The 20,680-nt window shown below is 47.9% G+C and overlaps 1 protein-coding gene across 3 annotated transcripts in view; it reads left to right on the top strand.

The window, feature by feature from the left end:
* The window catches only part of PTPRG (protein tyrosine phosphatase receptor type G), a 747,715-nt gene that overhangs the window by 628,819 nt on the left and 98,216 nt on the right, over nucleotides 1-20,680 (top strand). For all 3 annotated transcript variants that reach the window (XM_043885370.1, XM_043885371.1, XM_043885369.1), the window contains exons 9-12: nucleotides 6,766-6,950; nucleotides 9,942-10,050; nucleotides 14,993-15,042; nucleotides 16,836-17,598. In XM_043885370.1, coding sequence (XP_043741305.1) covers nucleotides 6,766-6,950; nucleotides 9,942-10,050; nucleotides 14,993-15,042; nucleotides 16,836-17,598 — 1,107 coding nt within the window. The remainder of the gene's footprint in view (nucleotides 1-6,765; nucleotides 6,951-9,941; nucleotides 10,051-14,992; nucleotides 15,043-16,835; nucleotides 17,599-20,680) is intronic.

Below are 20,680 nucleotides of genomic sequence, written 5' to 3'. Positions count from 1 at the left end.
CCACAGTGGCCCCTGTGATCTTTACCCCAACCCTGTGAGGAGGGTATGGCCAGATACCAGCCACCCATTTTGCAGATGAGAACACAGGGGTCTGTAAAAGTCTGGCTCCAAAGTCCACTCTTTATTCATTATCCCAGCTCTTCTAAGCTGTCCCTTCTGTGATGTACCTCAGTGCCACTTGTATCTGACGGATAGTTGGAATTTTGATGGAGGTTTTGTAGGAAGGAAGGGTGTGCGTCCCTGAAAAGGCCGGCGAAGTGTGGAAGCACACAGCCAGAGCGTCAGAGAGACTGGGTGGAGCTGGCCCGAGAGCAGTCCGTGAGGAGGACGGGGAAGGCCGTGAGGCTGGAGACATCGGAGTGGCCACGTCACAGGGGACCTGTGGGCCGGGGCGAGACCAAGGAGTCAGTTCCATCCACGCCATTCATTCAGCCCACATTTACAGGGAGCCCACTGGTTGCCAGGCTCTGATTGGGTGCCAGGGAGAGTGTAGTAAACAGAAGTGTGCAACCTCCTCATGGAGCTCACATTCTAGCAGTGAAGTGTCATTACTCACTGCAGGCAGGCCCTGAGGTCCGTGGTAGGAAGCACTCTGTGGGAAGGGCGCCTCAGGCTGGGAAGGGGGCAGAATCCAGTGCAGAGAACACACATGCGGTCAGTATGGTTGGATGGCATCACCAACTCAATGGACACGAGCACACCCCAGGAGATAGTGAAGGACGTGGAAGCCTCGCGTGCTGCAGTCCCATGGGGTTGCAAAGAGTCGGACACGACTTAGCCACGGAATCACAAAATGTGTTTCAAACAAAGATTTAGCCTCCCTTTAGTTTCTGTGTATGGCATCAACAAACCATTGATCCACAGGCCAAAACTCTCCCCACCAGCACCTTTTGTGCACCCAGGAGTTGAGAGTGGTGTTCATAGGTTAAACAGTTGAAGAAAATCAAGAAAGAAGAAGATATCATGGCACATGAAAATGGTACGAAATGGAAATGCAGGATCCATAACCAGTTTCATTGGAGCACATACACGCTCGTCACGTACAGATGAGCTGGGCTGCTTCTGTGCTTCGAAGGCAGAGCCACGTAGTGGTGACAGACGCTACATGGCTGGAAAGGTCAGGCCTACTGCTGTCCTGCCCTTCACAGGGCAAGCGTGCCCACCCCTGTCCTAAGTCCTCCTCGTGATCTGCAAGTGCTTCCTCCCAGTCTGGCCCAGAACATCCACTGTCTCAGGGAGGAGGAGAGCAGAAGGGCAATTTCTGCCCCACCTGCTCTTCCCATAGGCTTAGCTGGGGGTCCTCAGCCTGCAGGCCCCTGACCTCTGCTTCCATGTATATCCTTTGACAAGCTTGCATCTTTGGAGGCCCCTTCAGTTATGGCTCAGATGGTAAAGAATCCATCTGCAAAGCAGGAAACCAATCCAGGGGTCAGGGAGATCCCCTGGAGAAGGGAATGGCAACCCACTCCAGTATTCTTGGCTGGAAAACTCAATAGAGGAGCCTAGAGAGCTGTAGCCCATGGGATCACAAAGAGTCAGACACGAGTGAGCACCTAACATTTTTTTCAGTTACTGAATTCTCTCCATGGCAGGTGGTCCCATTAGAGTGAGGCCAGACCTGCCTGTTTTGTGAACTTAAACCAATATTTTCTAGCCCTTTAAGACAGTGGAATTCTATACTGTCATCAAAACAGCAATACCAAATTCTTTTTTTAATATATATATTTATTTGTTTATTTGCCTATGCTGGATCTTAGTTACAACATTCAAATTCTTAGTTGTGGCATGTGGGATCTAGTTCCCTGAGCAGGTATCAAACCCAGGCCATCTCAGCCACTGGGTCACTAGGGAAGTCCCCCACATTCTTCTTGATAAGACAATATTTCTATGACTTACTGAGTAAAATAAAACGACAAGAAACTCACTCATAGAGCCACAATGCTTTATATCCCATTTATGTCAAATTGTATGTATATGTTTTTGCAAATGTACAAAGATGTTGGATCCCCAGAAGGTTAACAGTAGTTATCTCTGGATACTGAGATTATGGGTGATATTTTTAAAACTTTCTTCTTACTTTTTTGGATGACTTTGGTTGCTTTTTAAAACATTAACATGAATCATCTTAATCAGTAAAGAAAAAGCCAGCTATTTTAATTTCAAAGAACAAATAAGAAGAATGGTTGCATCCGCCTGTGGGTGATAGAATTATTTATGTGGTTGTGATGTAACTGGTAGAGACACATGCATTCCCATACGGCTCATCCCTAATTGGATCTTCAGAATAAAGGAGATAAGAACATGGGAGAAAGTGGGAAAAGATCTAGAAGTCAGAAAATCTGACATGGTCATCATTGGAGGGGACAGTCTTTCCAATATGTAAATCTCCTTGGTTCATTATTGGTATTTGGATAGATGGGAATGCAGATCTTTTCCTGGTTCGTTCCCGCCTGCCCCCCAACCTTTACACTCTAGAGAAACTAAGCCACGTAGGGTTTTTTTTTTTTTTTAATGATGTGTTGGCGCCACCTAGTGTCAGCACCCTGTCATCTCACCCCTGTCTCCGGAGGAGCCGACCATCACATTCTTTGTTTGATGTCCCTGCTCTGGTGGCATTTGCGCAGCAGGCAGCGAAATGCCTCCCGGGGTTCTGCAGGGCAGTGGGGATGCCTCATTAATTTATCCCTTCCTTCCTGTCTCAGTTGCACAAAGCGAATCTGTCCGACTGAAGCGGGGTTTGGCAGTTGAAGAGCAAAAAAAGGGATGCCTCCCTGTCAAAACCAGTCTCCGCTTTTCTCTAGCAGCTAGCTCCTTAAAGCCTGTCCCTGCTTTTCTGGCAGGAAAGCCATCCTCCCCAGGGCTGCCTTGGGCTTGGGGCTCTCGTGTAGCAGATAGGGGACTCTGGCTCGTGTGGGCTGCTTGGCTTGTAGTTGGGCTCCTGGGAGAAGCCAACACCAAGCTCCAGTCCTCCAGGGCTGCCTCCCTCCTGCTTGCCACGGCGCGGTGTCATCCTGCCTGATTCCCTCGCCCCCATGCCCCTCCTCGTCCTGCGCATCATCGGCTTTGCCTGTTTGCTCTAGAACTCGGTCCTGTATGCCTTTTCTCTCCCAGCTCGACGAGCACCCCCACTGTCTGCAGCACCTCCTCCCAGGCCTCTCTCCTCCTCTCTTAGCCCCTCGGGGTTCTTCTTTGCTCAGCTGAAGCTCCAGGGAACTTTGTGAAGTGCCCACCTTACCTGTGTGGTTCTGTGGTTCAGATCTTGCCCGTGGCTTCTGAGTGCTGTAGGGTAAAGGCTGGAATTTCCCTCTGGGCGTGCGAGGCCTCCCACCTTGCTCCCTGCGCCCTGATTCAGCCCCACTGCCTGTCTTTGGCTCCCCCAGGCCTTCTGCCTCCTGAGGTCCCTTGGCCCGCCCTCCCTTCCTCCCCTGACTCCCACATAGTGAGTGTCCACTCAGCCCTCAGTGGGATGTGTCTTCTTCAAAGGGCCCTTCCCCAGACCGCGTCGCATGAGTCAAATCTCCTTAAAAAGTGCTTGGGACATGCAGCACGGCTCTCCTCCCCTTGCCCGCCCTATCCTGGTGTAACAGTAACTCCACACGTGTCATTCTCTGCTGAATCGCTGTCTTCCCCCCTTTAGACCAGCGGTTCTCAGCCAGGGGAGGTTGGCCCCCTGGGGACCTTTGTGGTTGCTTTAACTTGGGAGGAGAGCTACAGGCATCAAGTAGGTAGGCGCTGGGATGCTGCTAATCATCATACAGGGCACACGGCAGTCCCCAGGAGCAGAGACTCTTTCGTCTGTCCTGAGAGGCCACTGGATTGCTCAGCTATAAAAAGGAAGGCATTTGAGTCAGTTCTAATGAGGTGGATGAACCTAGGGCCTATTATACAGAGTGAAGTAGGTCAGAAAGAAATATATTGATTATTAACACATACACATGGAATCTAGAAAGATGCAACGACGATCCTGTGTGTAGGAGAGCAAAGCAGACACAGATGTAAAAGATGGACTTTGGGACTCAGTGGGAGAAGGAGAGGGTGGGATGATTTGAGAGAAGAGCATTAAAAACATGTGCTTCCTTGGTGGCTCAGATGATAAAGAATCTGACTGCAATGCCAGAGACCTGCATTTGATCCCTGGGTTGGAAAGATCCCCTGGAGGAGGGCATGGAAACCCCCTCCAGTATTCTTGCCTGGAGAATCCCATGGACAGAGGAGCCTGGCGGGCTACAGCCCATGGGATCAAAAGAGTCAGACACAAGTGAATGACTAAAGACAGCACAGCGCCTGCACGTTGCCATATGTAAACCAGATTACCAGTGCAAGTGTGATGTATGATGCAGGGCACCCAGAGCCAGTGCTCCATGACAACCTGGAGGAATGGGGTGGGGAGGGAGCGCGGGAGGGCTTCAGGGTGGAGGGGACACATGTATGCCTAAGGCCTGTTCAAACCGATGTATGGTAAAAGCCATCACAACATTGTAATTTTCTTCCAATTAAAAAATAATAAATTCAAAAATGTCTTTTGAGAAAAAGAAAAACCCTGTCTCTTGAGTGGAAGCCCCATGGAGGCAGGAACCATGGCCACTGTGAAGGAGGATGTCTGCAGAGCCAAAATGCCATTGAAAGGCTGACTCAGCACTCTTGGCCCTTAAATGGGCTTATCCATAGACAGGTACAGAACCACCACATCCCTTCAGAACTGCCGGCCACAAGGAATAAGTGGGAGGATTAGCCTGACTTTTCCTTGTGCTTTACCTACATCAGGATAGTTATTCAGAGTCCTGCTGCTCCCAAGAGAGTCATCCTGACCTTTTGTGCCTTTGCTTTAAAAATGATTTGAAGTCCCGTTTTTAATTTTGTTTACACTCTGGTCTATTTACAGTAAAATTTGATCTACTAGTTTTAGTCGAGACCTTCCACAAGTCAAACGGCCTTGGTTTCTAACAAACATTTTGTTGTGGAAGCAAAGGCCAGATGACTAGGCAAGATTAAAAGAGGTTAACGCATTATAACAGCTGAATCTAACCTGTGATGTGGGGGGAAAGGATTGTAGACAACCTTTTGGAGACAAGTGGGGAAATTGGAATGTGCACGGTGTACCAGATAATACCAAGTTAGTGTTTGTTTTCTTAGGTACGAGAGTGGTCAGCGTGGGCTGCTATGTCACACACCATAGACTGGGTGTCTGAAAACAACAGAAGGTTATTTCTCACAATTCTGAGGGCCGGGGGGTCTGACATCAAGGTGCCGGACTCGCTCTCCGGTGAGGACTTGCTTCCTGATGCACAGGCGGCGGATTTCTCGCTGTGTCGTCATGTGGGGAAGGGGTGAGGGAGCTCCCTGGGGTCTTATCGGGATATTGATCCCACTCTCGGAGGCTCCCCCATCACGACCTACTTGCCTCCCCATGCTCGACCTCCTGTTACCATCTCGTTGGACATTAGGTTTCAGCACATGGATTTAGGGGCACACAGATACTCAGATCCTCGTCATTACAGAAGAGAATGTCCTTATTCGTGGGACATACAGACCCAAGTATTAAGGAGTGAAGTTCAGAATGTATATACCTTGTTCTCAGGGATAGAGCAGGAAAATGTGTGTGTTGTGTGTCTGTCTGTGTGCTGTGTGTTGTGTGTCTGTGTTCTGTGTGTCTCTGTGTGTCTGTGTCTCTGTGTGTTTATTGTGTGTCTGTGTGTGTGCGTGTCTGTGTGTTGTGTGTCTATGTGTGTGTCTGTGCGTGTCTGTGTTGTGTGTGTGTGTTGTGTGTGTCTGTGTGTTGTGTGTGCATGCCTGTGTGTTGTATGTGTGTATGTGTGTGTTGTGTGTGTGTTGTGTGTGTCTGTATGTATGTGTTGTGTGTCTGCATGTGTGTCTGTGTGTTGTTTGTGTGTGTGTGGTGTGTGTGTCTGTGTGTTGTGTGTCTGTGTGTTGTGTGTCCGTGTGTGTGTCTGTGTGTTGTGTGTCTGTGTGTCTGTTGTGTGTCTGTGTTGTGTGTGTGTGTCTGTGTTGTGTGTGTTGTGTGTCTGTGTTGTGTGTGTGTCTGTGTGTGTTGTGTGTCTGTGTGTTGTGTGTGTCTGTGTTGCATGTATGTGTGTGTTGTGTGTGTCTGTGTGTTGTGTGTCTGTGTTGTGTGTGTGTGTGTCTGTGTGTTGTTTGTGTGTGTGTTGTGTGTGTGTCTGTGTGTTGTGTGTCTGTGTTGTGTGTGTCTCTGTGTGTTGTTTGTGTGTGTGTCTCTGTGTGTTGTGTGTCTGTGTGTGTTGTGTGTCTGTGTGTTGTGTGTCTGTGTGTGTCTGTTGTGTGTGTCTGTGTTGTGTGTGTGTGTGTTGTGTGTCTGTGTGTTGTGTGTGTGTGTCTGTATGTGTGTGTTGTGTGTGTGTGTCTGTGTGTGTCTCTGTGTGTTGTGTGTGTGTGTTGTGTGTGTGTGTGTGGTGTGTATGTGTGTGTTGTGTCTGTGTGTTGTGTGTCCGTGTGTGTGTCTGTGTGTTGTGTGTCTGTTGTGTGTCTGTGTTGTGTGTGTGTTGTGTGTCTGTGTGTGTGTGTTGTGTGTCTGTGTGTGTGTGTTGTGTGTCTGTGTGTTGTGTGTGTGTGTGTCTGTATGTGTGTGTTGTGTGTGTGTGTGTGTACAGAGAGAGGAGGGGAGAGGGAAGACAGGTGTGGGGCAGTGTTAGCAGCGGGGGCTCTAAGTGGCCGTCGGGAGCTCGGGGCGCGGGGCGCGGGGTGGCGCGGGGCGCGGAGCCCGCGCTGAGCCCGGCCGCGTGTGTCCAGTCTGCAGCTCCCCGCCCGTCCACATGAAGGTGCAGCCGCTGAACCAGACCACGCTGCAGGTGTCCTGGAGCCAGCCGGAGACCGTCTACCACCCGCCCATCATGAACTACATGGTGTCCTACAGCTGGACCAAGAACGAGGACGAGAAGGAGAAGACGTTCACCAAGGACAGCGACAAGGACTTGGTGAGACCTCCGTGTTCTGAGTCAGGGCGTCCGCGGCGAGGGGGGCCCCGTGTGTCTCCTGGGGTGCTTCCTCTGTGACGTTCCAGCCCCCTGCCGCCGTCCTGGTGAAGGCGGGTACCACCGCGGGCAGCACTGTGATGCCACGGTTCCCCCGCCCTTAAACTTGCCGGCCACACCACCAGAAAAAGAGTTAATCTGTTTGTAGTTAGGCCCTTTAAAACTGACTACTTTTTCTTTTGTTATTAAAAAATAAAGACGGCAGAACGCCTCCCCGAAGCCCTCGTCATCTGATAGCATTATCGTAAATGTTACGTGGGTTACACAGTTGTACAGTGGGGCTGGGCGCGGCGCGAGCACTGTCAGTACTAGCTGTTATCCTCACTGCAATTATTCCCCCTCTGCCTCCGTCCTCCCCACTCCTACTCTTGTCAGCCCCACCAGGCAACCCTCTGCAGTCCCCACCGCTCCCTCCTGTCACATGTCATCTGCCTCACACCCTTCTACCTGCAAGACCCCGGCGGCCACGCCGTTTCTAACCACTGTTCTCAGGCTCTTAGACCCTGTAACACCTGACTTCACTTTTGAGCAACACATGCCCAGTTCCGTGTCTCATCTTACGTGTGCATAAATATTTAGTGGCCAGCCCCCAACAAGGCCCTTGAGAACAGATGTTTGCAGAAGCCAAGTCTTCTTCCCCTAGAAAAGCAATCACTCCAACCAGCGCTGGTCTTCACATCTTTGCCCAGAAACTCAAAGCGACACGTTTGGGTGTGAAAGTCTGGCGTTTATCGTTAATCAAAAGAGGTCTTTGGGATAATGAAGCCCATCATTGTATATGTACATGAAAAATGTAATAGCACCGAGTGGGATTCTTAATGACTGTTACTGCTTTTTTTCCTTCCAATACAGAGTCCCCAGGGCCCGTTCAATCACTTACAGAATAATACTTTTCGTATTGCTTCAGATGACGATTCTTTTACTTCATTTCCATTTATATTTTCAATTTCCCCACTAGACGTTGTTATCTGGGTCACATTAGGGAATGATGAGCTTCATGAAATCGGAGAGGAATCTGTTGAAAGGCACCCAAGGTTGTGATGTGTTTTAACCTTTTCTCTTGTCAGGACCAGAAGTCCGGGAGGGAGGTTTCTCTTTCTGAGCTAAGGGGGGCTTGCATTAATCAGCAAAAACTAGCTAGGCGCTTATTCGGTTTCTTATACTAAGTGGGAGATAATTAAACATGCAAAGATGAATAGATACCGGCTCAGAGTGAATTCTAATAAATCCCTGCTTAGAGGAAGCGAAGATTTTTGCTCTGCACAGAAGACAAGGTCACAGGTTTAGAGACTGAGGCATAAATGAGTTTCAGAGAAAGAGAGAGATGTAGAGAAAAACATGCTTTGACAGCAAGTTCTTTTTTTATAAGGATTTCTAGGGGTGGTTATTTTCTTTTGGGACACACAAAATTAATTTTCTTAATTCCTCAAGAAGTCGAGAGTGCTGACTTAGTGGCAGCCAAGTTTTTCTCCAATTTAGAATTCTTGTGGCCAGAAACATTTCCCAAACATTTTCCTGGCTTTTGCCAGCATCCTCCCGACACACACACCCTCACTGCCAACCTGGGGGAACAGGTGTTATTGCCTGCCTTTTCCGAAAGGTAGGCTGAAAGTGAAATAACTGGACCCCAACCTCCCGCTCTCCCCAGGAATACATTTGCTAGGCAACAGGCAGCAGGCACGGCCACAGTAACTTGTTAATGCCTCTTCAGAGGTTTTCAATAGCTACCTTGGGGAAAACTCACTCAGTGGTTAAGCTCCCAGAGCTGATTTCTGGATCTGGCCCAGAATTCGGTGACGAGACATTTCATCATCAGGGAGTCTTTAAAAATCAGTTGCTTTTGCTTATTTGTTTCTTTCGGCAAGCAAGCCCTGACAACTTTTTAGGCATTTTCCATTTTCTGATTTTTAAAAGTCTCTTGGAGTAAAGCTTTGCGGGATGGGGATCTGGATTTGGCTCCTGACTTGGGACCAGGGATTGGGAAACTTTTCTCTTGAAAGAGTCAGAGAGTTAAGATTTTAGGTTTTAAAGGCCTCTGTGGGCAACTACTCAACTCTGCCACTGAAGGGTGAAAGCTGCCACAGCAACAGGGAAATGAATGGGTGAGGCCTTGTGCCAATAAAACTTTATTTACAAGAAACAAACAGCGGGCCGGATTGGGGCTGTAGGCTGTCACTTGTGAACCCCTGTGTTAGACCAGGGCCGTGGTGTCTATTGTGCGGTGAGGACTACCAATGTACAAGGCTCGCTTGACCTCTGTTGTACAGAAGTCCCGAGAACCCTGCGAGGGAAATCTTACTCTCTCCACTTAACAGCTGGAGGGAGCAGAGGCCAAAAGACCCTGAGCAGCTGACTCAGAATCACACAGCTGGTGAGTGGCATGGCACAGGTACATCCCTTGTCCTCTGACTTCCCGTCAAGTATTCTTCCAGCTTCGTGCCTTGTGTTATCCAAGGTCAAGGTACAACAGTGCCTTTAAACTGCAAAGAAACAGTAACGCGGAGACTTGGTTGTGGCTGCTCTCAACTCTGCATGGCCCTGGAAATTCAGGACACTTGATGATTCTAGACGGTAAATCATTATCGTTTACAAGGTAGAGCAGTTTTGATAGAAGTCCCAGCCTCATGGGTACAAACAGGGCTGAAGGCACGCTCCAAGACAGGGTCAAGCATCTGTGTCGAGACTGGTGTTCCCTTCTCTTACTCTACGTATTTTTGTGTTGAAAACATATTCCCAGGTGAGGTTACTTCTGAATGCTTGTTCCTTTCAGAGCGAGCCTTTGGTCAGTGAGGAAGCATGATGTTCGTTGGGCTTTGCCATGGTACCCAGAAACCTACACGTGATGCTTAACAGTCTTTGATGTTCGGCTTTTGGATGTACGGTGTTCTCTGGCCTTTAGCACCAGCTCACGCCTGTCCTTTCCTCACCCTGCAGAAAGCCACCATCAGCCACGTCTCACCTGACAGCCTTTATTTGTTCCGGGTCCAGGCCGTGTGTCGCAACGACATGAGGAGTGACTTCAGCCAGACCATGCTCTTCCAAGGTGAGGAGATGGCCTTCTCGTCTGCCCTGGGCCCTTCTCCTTTGGGCTTTGTCTTTCTTCCTGCTCGGGTACTTGCACGTGAGACTACGAACCTGGCCTAAACATCAGCGTGGGCTCTGCGGTCACACCAGAAAAGCCTGGGTCATTTAGACCTGTGTTTTAGGTAGGGGGTTTCACAGGCCAGAGGAGGGGAAGAAGGGTGAAGTGATTATTTTTAAAAATTACTGTGATTTTCCACCCGTGGAGATCCAAGCATGTATCTACTACTGTGTCAGATCATAGAATCATCTTCTAGTCACGTGGAGGAGTACTGTCTCTGAATTTCCAGCATAATTCAGTTAGCTGATTTAGGGTCTAGTGGAATGTTTCAGGTCAGCTTTGGGGCATGGCAAGACGAGAATTCACTTTGGTGAAGAATTTAAAGGAACTCTTAAAAACTTTGTCATCAAGATGTCGTTACAGATGTCATCTTTAAATGGAATATTTTTTAAGCCAAAATAAATGTAAAATACCCATGAACAGTAACAAAAAATAAAAACTTTGCATGAAGACAGGATATTCTCTATCTTACTTGCACAGGATATTCTCTATCTTACTTGCCCCACGATCATCTCAGTCCTGGTTCCAATAAAACTTGATTAACAAAAATTGGCAGCTGGCCTGTGGGCTCTAGTTGGCAGACCTGGTTTTGTGCAGGGCACAAAGACCAGTGTGGAGGGAGCGACCAGGGCACCAGGCTTTACTCTGCCTGTCTGATGTCCCCCTTGGGAAGGTTACTTACTTCCTAGATCCTTGGTTTCAGAGACACAAACCAGGCCAGTGCTTCTTAACATTTGTGAGTTATGTATCTGGGATGAAGGCTTTGGACATTTTTCCTAGAAAATGCCAGAAGTTTGCGTGTCACAGCTTCCAGGGTCTCAGAAAACCTGTAGATCGTAGATCCGTCTTCACTGTCTGGAATCCTGTGAGCAGTACACGTTCATGGGCCCCTCCCAGACTAATCATCTCGGAATCTCAGAGGATGAGGCCCAGGAATCTGAATTTGAAGCAGATGGCTCAGGTACCAAGCATGCACATGAGAGATGGAGAAGTTGCTGACTCAGAGCCGGGGCCCTGACTTGAGGGCCCCAAGTTGAGTCCTGGCTGCCACTTAGTCTTTCTGTGACTCTGAAAATGTTGAGTAATCTCTCTAAGCTGCAATTTCATAGTCTGAAAGTGGTAGTTAGGGGAGTACTGCCCCCATGGGGTCCTTGTCAGTGACAGGGTGATGCATGTTACGTAATTAGCACAGAGCCTAGAACCAATGCTCAATATCACCTTAGTGTGAGGCTTAATTATATAAAAAATAATATGTGATGAACCCAGAGTAGGAACCCCCTCAGCTGAGATTCCATCCACGGATCCCTTCTAGCTTTGCAGGTTTGCATCTAGTATTGAAAGAGCCTTTGCTGACATTCACATCAGCTCGTTCTTCCATTTAAATGACTTGAAATTAGCACAGATGTATTTTTTTCACAAGTAAATCACACTCAGCGTTTGTCTACCTGAATGTATGGGCCCATCTGCTTGTGTTGAGCAGAGGCCACAGGCCAAGGCCAGGTCTGTCTGGGCCAGCCCACGGGAGCCAGCAGGCGAAGCCAGAGTGTGAGCTCGCTGAGGCCGGGGCCCGGCAACTTTGGGCACATAAATCATGATTAGGCCGCTCATGCGCTCTAACTAGGAGCCCGGAATCTGCAAAACTGCCTTTCCTGATTAATAGGCCCCTGAGCTCACTGGCTTCTGCACAGACTTTGAAAAATGAAATGTTTGTAATATAATGCAGTTCCCAAAAGCCTCGTTAGCTGTAAGTTCCGAGCACGGAATAGTTAAAATGTCTGATCACGGTGACTCCTTAAAGATGGCAGTGCCTCCTTTGCCTGAAGACTTCCCTTGCGCAGGGGTGGACGTGCATTCACTCATTTTCCGTATCAGCGTTTGTCCCTGCATGTTGACAGAGGGACACACAGTGGCTTTGGGATCTTCCCTGCACCTTCCAGTGGGCAGTGGAAAAACGAAATCTGCTGGTTAGCTAGCACACCTTTTCTGGTGAGCCAGCTAGGAGCTTGTAAGCAGTAGAGGCCAGAGTTCAAAACAGATCAACTTATAAGAGTTCAGTGTTAAAAGGGGAAGAAATAAACTTAGGGAATTTCATGGACACTTTGTTAAGAATAATTAGGTTTCCCCTTGATAAAGTTTGCCTCTGATTTGGCGGCATGAGAAAGCCATGTGGAATATTTTCATTATTATAGTAAATAACATGGGCTTCCCCGGTGACTCAGTGGTAAAGAATCTGCCTGCAGTGCAGGAGATGTAGGATACGTAGGTTTCATCCCTGGGTTGGGAATATCCCCTGAAAGAGGAAATGGCAACCCACTCCAGTATTCTTGCCTGGAACATCCCATGGACACAGAAGCCTGGCGGGCTGTGGTCCATGGGGTCACAAAGAGTCGGACATAACTAAAGCAGCACAGCACAGCACTGCACATAGTAAATAACACAATATTTATGTCCTGTATGACACAATAAATAAGTTATGCTTACTTTACTGTAGTAAGTATGATAATAATAATGGTGATCATTGTCTGTGGAGTGGCTCCCAGTTACAGAGCGTTTGGCCCTAAGTCATCTCATCTGACCTCGTGGCAGCTTGTAATGCAGATTTTATTTTCTAGAGGGGGAAATGATGTTCTGAGCAATCGAATAACCTGCCCCCCCCCCAAAAAAAAATCATTTGACTACTAAGCAGAGTCCAGTTTCTTATTCCAAAGCCTAGTCATTTATACACAACAGACCACCCCTAAAGCATAAATATTATGCTGTTAAAGCATAAATATTAAGCCATTGTCTTCAACAAACGGCTCAAAAGATTGATTGCCAAGTGTTCAAAAGGTTTTTTGCAGGTCTCAACTGTCGTGGAAAATAAGGGCTTGTAAGCCTTCTCTTTAAGCCACAGACCCATCAGGCATCCTGGCCAAGCCATCAGATGCTCTCTCAGAATGGTTTAAAATAAATAATTAAAATACATAGGAAAGGAAACCAATTGCACTTAGATACAGTTGTCAAAATATTTTAAACATGCAAATCGGCAACATAGTCATTGCTGCACTTCTTTTATGAAAGTATTAAATGACAAGTGGTGGGTCTGTTAGCGATGGTGATTTCTGAGTAGCAATGAACATAAATGATACTTCAAAATAGCTCCAGCAACTGTAAGGCAGCAGGAAAATATCCCATTTCAATCACAGACAGGGCATCCAGGATGGTCCTGCTAAATAGAGCCGAGATTCCTAGCTTCCGTTCCTCTTGCAAGAAGAAGCGACATCTCCCTGACAGCTCAGTGGAGACACTCCTTTTTCCCCCATCCCTGAATTCCACCAGGCCGATGGACTGGTGATCTGAAAGGCCCTGTAGAAGCTTCCTAGTCATCACGACTAGAACTGACCCCAATGGGAATTGTTCAAGATCAATGAAAAGCAGGCACAGTGATGGAGTGGCCACTGAGTTTGTTGGCCTTAAATTAAGGCCTTTGTAAAGGGCAGGAAAAGCAGATCCCTTAGGAAGCTTTCTTCCTGTGTTAACAAAGGGAGGTGTGTATACCTGTCTGAGGCAGCACAGTATTGATCCCGAAGCAGCTCACTGATGGTGGGAGGTTATATTTAGTGCCAGGCAAGGACTGTTTGCTTCCTGGGCTGCCTCATCTGACCTGGTTGTATTGACGTGTAGATCAGTCTATTCCCCACAGTTGTCTCTTTACACGTTTCACTTTCCAGCTGAGCAAAGTGACTATATCGTTAAGTTGGGGGTTGCAAATGTAGACGCCCTGTGGCCCAGCAGGGAACCACATACAAATGAGGGGGGACCATCATGGAAAACTGGAGAGGTGCCCTTTGAAAGGGGTGATAGATGCTTAGCCCCTACCAAATGTTGTCCTCCAGGGAGGTGAACTCGGTTTTGCCAAAAATTGTGATTTTTTTTTTTTTTTTTTAGGATGAGCAGAAAATTGGGATTTTCAGGTTAAAGCTGCTGTTTAAAATGTTGACAGTGAATTCATTGTTGTTGTTGTTGTTTCTTTTTCAAAAAGCCTTCAGGGCAAATAAAAAATAGTTCAAGTACTTGCCCCACTTCTAATTTAGGTAAAAACTCCAGCAGATACAAATGTTATTTATTTGGGAATTTAGTGGGTTTTTGCACCTTTTTCAATGCCATGTATGTGTGGGAAGCAAATGCTTATTTTGTATAGGACTATTGTTTTTGAGATCAGCACAAAAAAGGGAGTCTGACAAATAGTTAGATTACAGTTCTTAAATTTTTTAAGGAAGACATAAAAAGTACTAGTTTCAGGTAAATTGTAATAAGTTTAGGATGCATATTATAGCCCCTGAAAGGATACTATAAGACATTATCACCAAAAAAAGACAATAGAGAGTAACAATGGAGTAATACGAAGTTCAAAAACAGACAAAATGTTGACAAAGGTCAGAGCGGTCGTGAGAATACCTCCATGGAGGCATGGAGAATGTCTATATTTTAATATGAGGGCGAGTTATACAGCAGTAAAAATTAATTTGACTCTACACTGAAGATTTGTGCATTTTGCTGTATATAAGTTTTATCTCAATTAAAAAAATGATTACAATTTTGTAAAGTTTTAAACTAAGAGCTTAAGACAAGAATCAGAAACTGTGGCCCACAGATATGGCCAGATACGGCCATCTGCATGTTTTCTGATGACTCACAAACTGAGAAGGGTTTCACATTTTTTGATAGTTGGGCAAAAAAAATAAAAAGAGTATTTATAACATGTAAAAATTATGTTTTTCAGATTTGTGTAGGTAAGTACAGTTTTGTTGGAACAACAACAAGAAAGTTCTGCTGTTTACAGTATAATTTCTTTGCTTCTCAGCTAATACCACTCGAATATTCCAAGGGACCAGAATTGTCAAAACAGGAGTGGTAAGTAGAGAATGTAATTGCTTTGTCACGGGTGGTTGGTAATTTTCATGCATTTAGAACTATCACCACAAGGTGGCAGTATGATGTTGTCAAACTGCTCAATGAAAAGTGGTTAAAATACTGAATAAATTAACTATACACTCTGTATAATTCAGTGCAATACATTATTTTAAAAAGCTGTGCAACAGAGTTAAGCCAGCAGTGTTATACTGTATTGTTTTTGTCAAGATAAAATTTTTTAATGATTTATAATTTGTGAGATCATAGGATGTAAGAATGCAAAGGAGTAAGGACAGGCTAAGATTGAAAGGTTGTTATTTGACCAAAGTTATATGAATTTGCACATGTCTGGAGCCTCAGTATCTAAATTTTCTCCTTTCTAGTACGACTAATAATTGTAGTAATAATTGCAATGTTGGTAATAACAAATCCTACAATATATTAAGTTTTTCCTGGGTTTCAGGCACAGAGTATTAGTTTATTTACCCCTCACGGCATCCCACAAGTTTGGTATTACTATGACTCCCATTTTATGGATGAGGAAGCTGAGGCTCAGTGAGTTAATGTGCCCAGCATCTCCCAGAGAGCAAGTAAGGTATCATGCTCAAGCCAGACTGTCTGACTGCTCTGTCTCCAGTGCCTTATCGTGGGTGGCACCTGGCGTTTCATTGACCAACTTCAAAACTCATCGTTTGCTAACTTGATCATCCTTAAACTACAGACTTTTCAAACTGAAACTTGAGACAGTGGTGAAATCTAAGTAGTTCTGGCTATATTACTTTGAACTACATAAATGATGGGATGGAATTCTGGATTCCGCATATGAGGTTTCAAAAACTAAAATAAGTCAGAGCAGCACTTATATTTGTAAGATACCATGTTCAAATACAGTCCCTCCATGAAGCCTGATTTAGCAGGATGGGAAGAAAGACCTGAGACTTATACCTAGTCAGCCACACCTCTGCCCCTTAATCTCTCTGTGCCCCATTTTCCTCACCTGTAAAGTGGGATGATGTTCACGTGTGTCCCCGGGAGAGCCTGGGATGCCCAGGCACATAGTTGGAGCTTTTTAAATGGAACTCTTACTGTCATCTATACAAGCATGTATTTCGCTGTGATTAAATCTGGAGAGTCTGAAATCAGATACAGCGCCCGACACAGGGATGCCGGTGTAAACCAGCTCCCGAGGCCTACAGTGTGGAGCGCGGCCTGACTTCTGACCTGGCTACTGCAGACACGTACCGGCCACTGTCCTCTCTCCACCCACTTCCTCACTTTAAGATGTGCAGCTGGGTCCTGGAGAGCTTCTGTAGACCTCAGGGCTGCGAATTGTCCACAAGTGCCACAATGTATGCAGGAACTCCTGCCTCCTCCAGGGTCACCCCAGCAACACGTGACTGTCCGGTGTTGCCTGTGTATTGCTTATCTGATGTTTGTCTTTCAGACAGGGTTTCCCAGGTGGGTAGAGAACCCAGTAGCACGAACGCAGCTTACTTTTTTGCCACTTAGCCTCCTCCTCCTGAGCAATATCAGTGAAAAGTTGAAGTTGGGTTTGATACGTAGATTACAAATTTTAAGTAATTATAAAAACATGAAGAGTGATGGTGGTCAGCCACGGATGGCCTGTTGTCAGCTTTGGCGCCAGGCTTTGGGAGACCCTGAGAATAAAGGTGAAGATGAGTGGAAGCCCTTGGAGGGTCGTGTCCAGGGCGTAGTTCCCAATCCCAGTGACTGACACTCAGCTTTCTCTTCCTCCCTCCCTTCCCCGCACCTCCCTGGGCAACCCCTTCAAGCCCACAGCGTCGCCGGCCTCTTCAGCCGACATGGCCCCCATCAGCTCAGGCTCCTCCACCTGGACATCCTCCGGCATCCCCTTCTCCTTTGTCTCCATGGCGACCGGGATGGGCCCATCGTCCAGCGGCAGCCAGGCGACCGTGGCCTCGGTGGTCACCAGCACGCTTCTGGCCGGCCTGGGCTTCAGCGGCGGCGGCATCTCCTCCTTCCCCAGCACCGTGTGGCCCACGCGCCTGCCCACGGCCGCCTCGGCCAGCAAGCAGGCCGGCAGACCCGTCCTGGCCACGACCGAGGCCTTGGCCAGCCCCGGCGCCGACGGCGATTCGGCGCCCAGCAAGGACGGCGAGGGCGCGGAGGAGGGCGAAAAGGACGAGAAGAGCGAGAGCGAGGACGGCGAGCGGGAGCATGAGGAGGAAGGCGAGAAGGACTCCGAGAAGAAGGAGCGGAGCGGGGTGACCCACGCCCCGCGGGCGCGCAGCCACACCCAGCCCACCGCCGCGCCCTCGGCCCCCGGCACCGCTGCCCAGGAGGGCGCGCATCAGACTACACCCGGGCGCGAGCGGGCCCGCACTGCCAGCCCCACCGCCCGGCCCCAGGACGCCCTGGACCCCCGCTCGGCCACCCCCACCCAAGTGCCCCCCACAGTCCCAGAGGAGCAGGACGAAGACAGTGACCCCGCGAGGCCCGAGGTGCCATCCAGGAAGCCTGTGCCCCCCGGGGACCGATTCCCCGAGGACAGCAGGTTCATCACTGTTAACCCAGGTAAGCGGCCGCGCCTCCCGTGAGCATTCACGCTGATGTGAACAGTCTTACCCTTGAAGAAATATGTGAGGGTAGAGAGTGAAGATCCAGAGAGTGCTTAGTATTCCTGGAATTGTGTGCCTGTGTGTGTCTCTTTTTATGTTCTTCTGGTAAAAATTACTTCTTCTATTAAAGTGGCTGGACTAAGTCTTGCCCTATACTTGCTTGCTGGTAAAGTCGACTTGCCTCAGAGTAACTCCAGGCACTTCAGCCACACTATGAGGTAAATGATGGAAAAAAACATCCATCTTAAGAAATGTATTCTTTCAGATTTCTTTCCTTAGGCTTTTATCCAGCCCCTGTGTTTCTGGGCTGTCTGAGCGGTGCCAGTCGCTGGCCGGGGTGCTGACCGAGGTGAGCGTGATACCTGCAGCTTGACGCTCAGAGGGTAAAAGAGGAGCCCGAACGCAGGGAAGTTAGGAGACAGAAAGGTTGGGAAGCAAGCAAGCAAATCCATGGGCAAGCCAGAAGCCTAGCTAACTGTTGTTGGAGACTGTGAATGGTCACAGTAAAGCCAAGAAACAGGGTGATGTCAAAGAAAATAATCAGGAAGAGGGCAGGGAGCTATTTTAACCACCAAGGGCCACTCGGGGGAAGTGACTTTATGTTAAACCTAAAAGGGTGAGAAGCTCCAGCGTGGGGAGAACTGAGATTAGTTCATCCCAGCCTAAGAAATAGTACCCTATTTGCTCTGTGAATTGTACATTTTATGGATGATGACCCCAGGGCACGGCTGGCCTGCCCTCCGCGGGAAGGACATGATCCCCATCTTCCTGGCCAGGGGTGATTTTGTGGCTCTGTCCTAGGCTCACATGTTATTGAAATATCCCCTTAGTTTTTACAAGGGAGTCCTGAACATGAGGGGTTGTTATTGTTGTGAGGGTTTTCTTAATAAGAAAGTCTCTCTTTTGCCAGACTACAAGATGTTTAGCAACAATTTTTTTTTCTTTTTCTTTTTTTTTTTTTTTGCATCTAAGCTGTTGTGGAGTTATAAGAGTGCAAAAAAAAAAAAAAAAGCAACTGGTAAATATTTATTTGCTTTTGCACTTGTAAACATTAAAATTCATCTAAAGCTGAGACCTCGTATGTTAAGATACAACTTAGAATAAATTTTCATGTTTTGAATTACGTTCCTCCTTAAAGCTGGTATGGACTCATGTTTTGAAGTGTGGGTCTGCTGTGGGTGCTGTTCACTTTGTCCCAGTTTTAGGGGAAGGTGCAGAGTAGTCCTCTAAGGATCAAGTAAAGGAAATATCAAGCCACTTGGGAAGCTGTTTGCAGCTCTTCCTGCAGGAGCAGTGACATTCCCTCCAGGAACTGATGTGGAAAAGTTGGATTTCTTGTGTTTGGAAATATTAAAAGAGATATTTGTGGAGTACCCACTGAATCCCAGGCGCTGGACTAGGCATTGGGGATAGACTCTAGATCTAGTCAGGCTTGTGTCCTCCTGAGGTTTATTTTCTAATGGAAAACCTTGAGAGTGTTCCAGTAAATAAACGCGTTAACATCAAGTGCTGGAGTTGGGGTCAGGGACAGTTTTCATCCAGTGGTCGAGGAAGGGCATCTGAGTGGAGACCCTGGTGGTGAGAAGGAGCTGGCTAGGCAGTGACTCATGGAAGAACCTTCTGGGCTGTAGGAGCAGCAGGTCCAGAGACCCTAAAGTGGGGGCTAATTTGGATCAGTCAGGGAGCCATCAGAGGGCCAGTGTGTCGGGACCCCCGAGATCAGGGATGCAGGATGAGTTAGAGCAGAGCTTAGTTCAGGAAGGGGTTTGTCAGCCATGCTGAGGCTTGGGTTCTAAGCCATGTGGAAAACCAGTGGTGGATTTCCCCAGCAGAGTTACTCATCTGATGAACTTTTTCAGAAGGTCATTTCGGCCTCTCTGTGGACGTTTAGGGAGGCAGGAATGGACACAGGAAGCTGAGTTAGGAGGTGATGACTGAGGCAGTTTGGACCAGTGTGGTTTCTCCACAGACAGTAGTGGACCTGGAGTTGATTTTCAGGCTTGAACAGTTTCGCCTGCAGACTAGGGGCTCTGGCAAAGTAGCCTTCTCAGCGGGCTCCTCTTAAACGTTCCTTTGTCCACACTCCTGAAAAGCTCTCCAAGCGATGAGCTTGAAGCTTTGGCAGTTTGAGAGACTGGTGGAGGGGGGGGTGCCTGGGATTCAGTTCAGGTGCACGGAAATGAGTCCTTGCAGTGGCAGTCAAGTTCCTGATTCCAGGGAGAGGGGAGCAGAAACAATTGGTAAATCCTGCGGAGGTTTCTGCCTTCAGGTACAGGAACTGTGCGTCTCCAGCGTCAACCCTGCACGCATCTGAGTGTCCACGGTCTTGGCAGAGTAGCTTATGGAGTCAGATCCTCCCAGGAGGCTCTGCCCTTTATTCTCACAGGGTCTGCAGGCCAGTCTTGGGCTCAGCATCCTCATCTGTAGGTGGACGTAACTAGAGCCCTTAGTGCTGAGGGCGGTGCAGATAAACGGAGTCACCCGTCTTGTCAGTGACACGGGAAGAGGAGCTTTATGCAGCCCGAGGCTCACATGACGGCAATGGCGACTATGAGGCAGCCCTTTGCGGGTCTCCTGCAGTCTTCCTGGGACTTTAAAGAGCAGGTGGAGATTGTGGTCCCCAGTGAGCTGGCACTAGAAACAATCTCCAGAAACTCCAGTCTGTCCCCAGCACTGGTAAAGCAGAGCATCTACCTTTCCACCTTTATCTCGATGGGGAAGTCCACTTCTTCCCAAAGTCAGAAGGGTCTTCCTTTAGAATTTCGGGCAGTTTCAATTTGAGAGTGGTGGTGGGGCTGGGGCTTGGTTAAGCCAGACATGAGCAAACTTATTCTGCAAACAGCCAGAGAGTGGACATTTCCACATTTGTGGATTGTAAGTCTTTGTTGCAACTATACCTCTTTGCAAGGTGGCACGTAAGCAGCCTGAAACACCCCATAAATGGGCGGATGTGGTTTGAGTTCTGGTAAAACTCAGCTTTCAAAAACAGGCAGTGGGCCTGATTTGATCAGCACGCTATCATTTGCTGACCCCTGTGG

This window comes from Cervus elaphus, chromosome 24, assembly GCF_910594005.1.
Source record: "Cervus elaphus chromosome 24, mCerEla1.1, whole genome shotgun sequence".
Classification (NCBI taxonomy): Eukaryota; Metazoa; Chordata; class Mammalia; order Artiodactyla; family Cervidae; genus Cervus; species Cervus elaphus.
The sequence above is the reverse complement of the archived record's forward strand: the minus strand, read 5'-3'. Positions and strand labels throughout refer to the sequence as shown.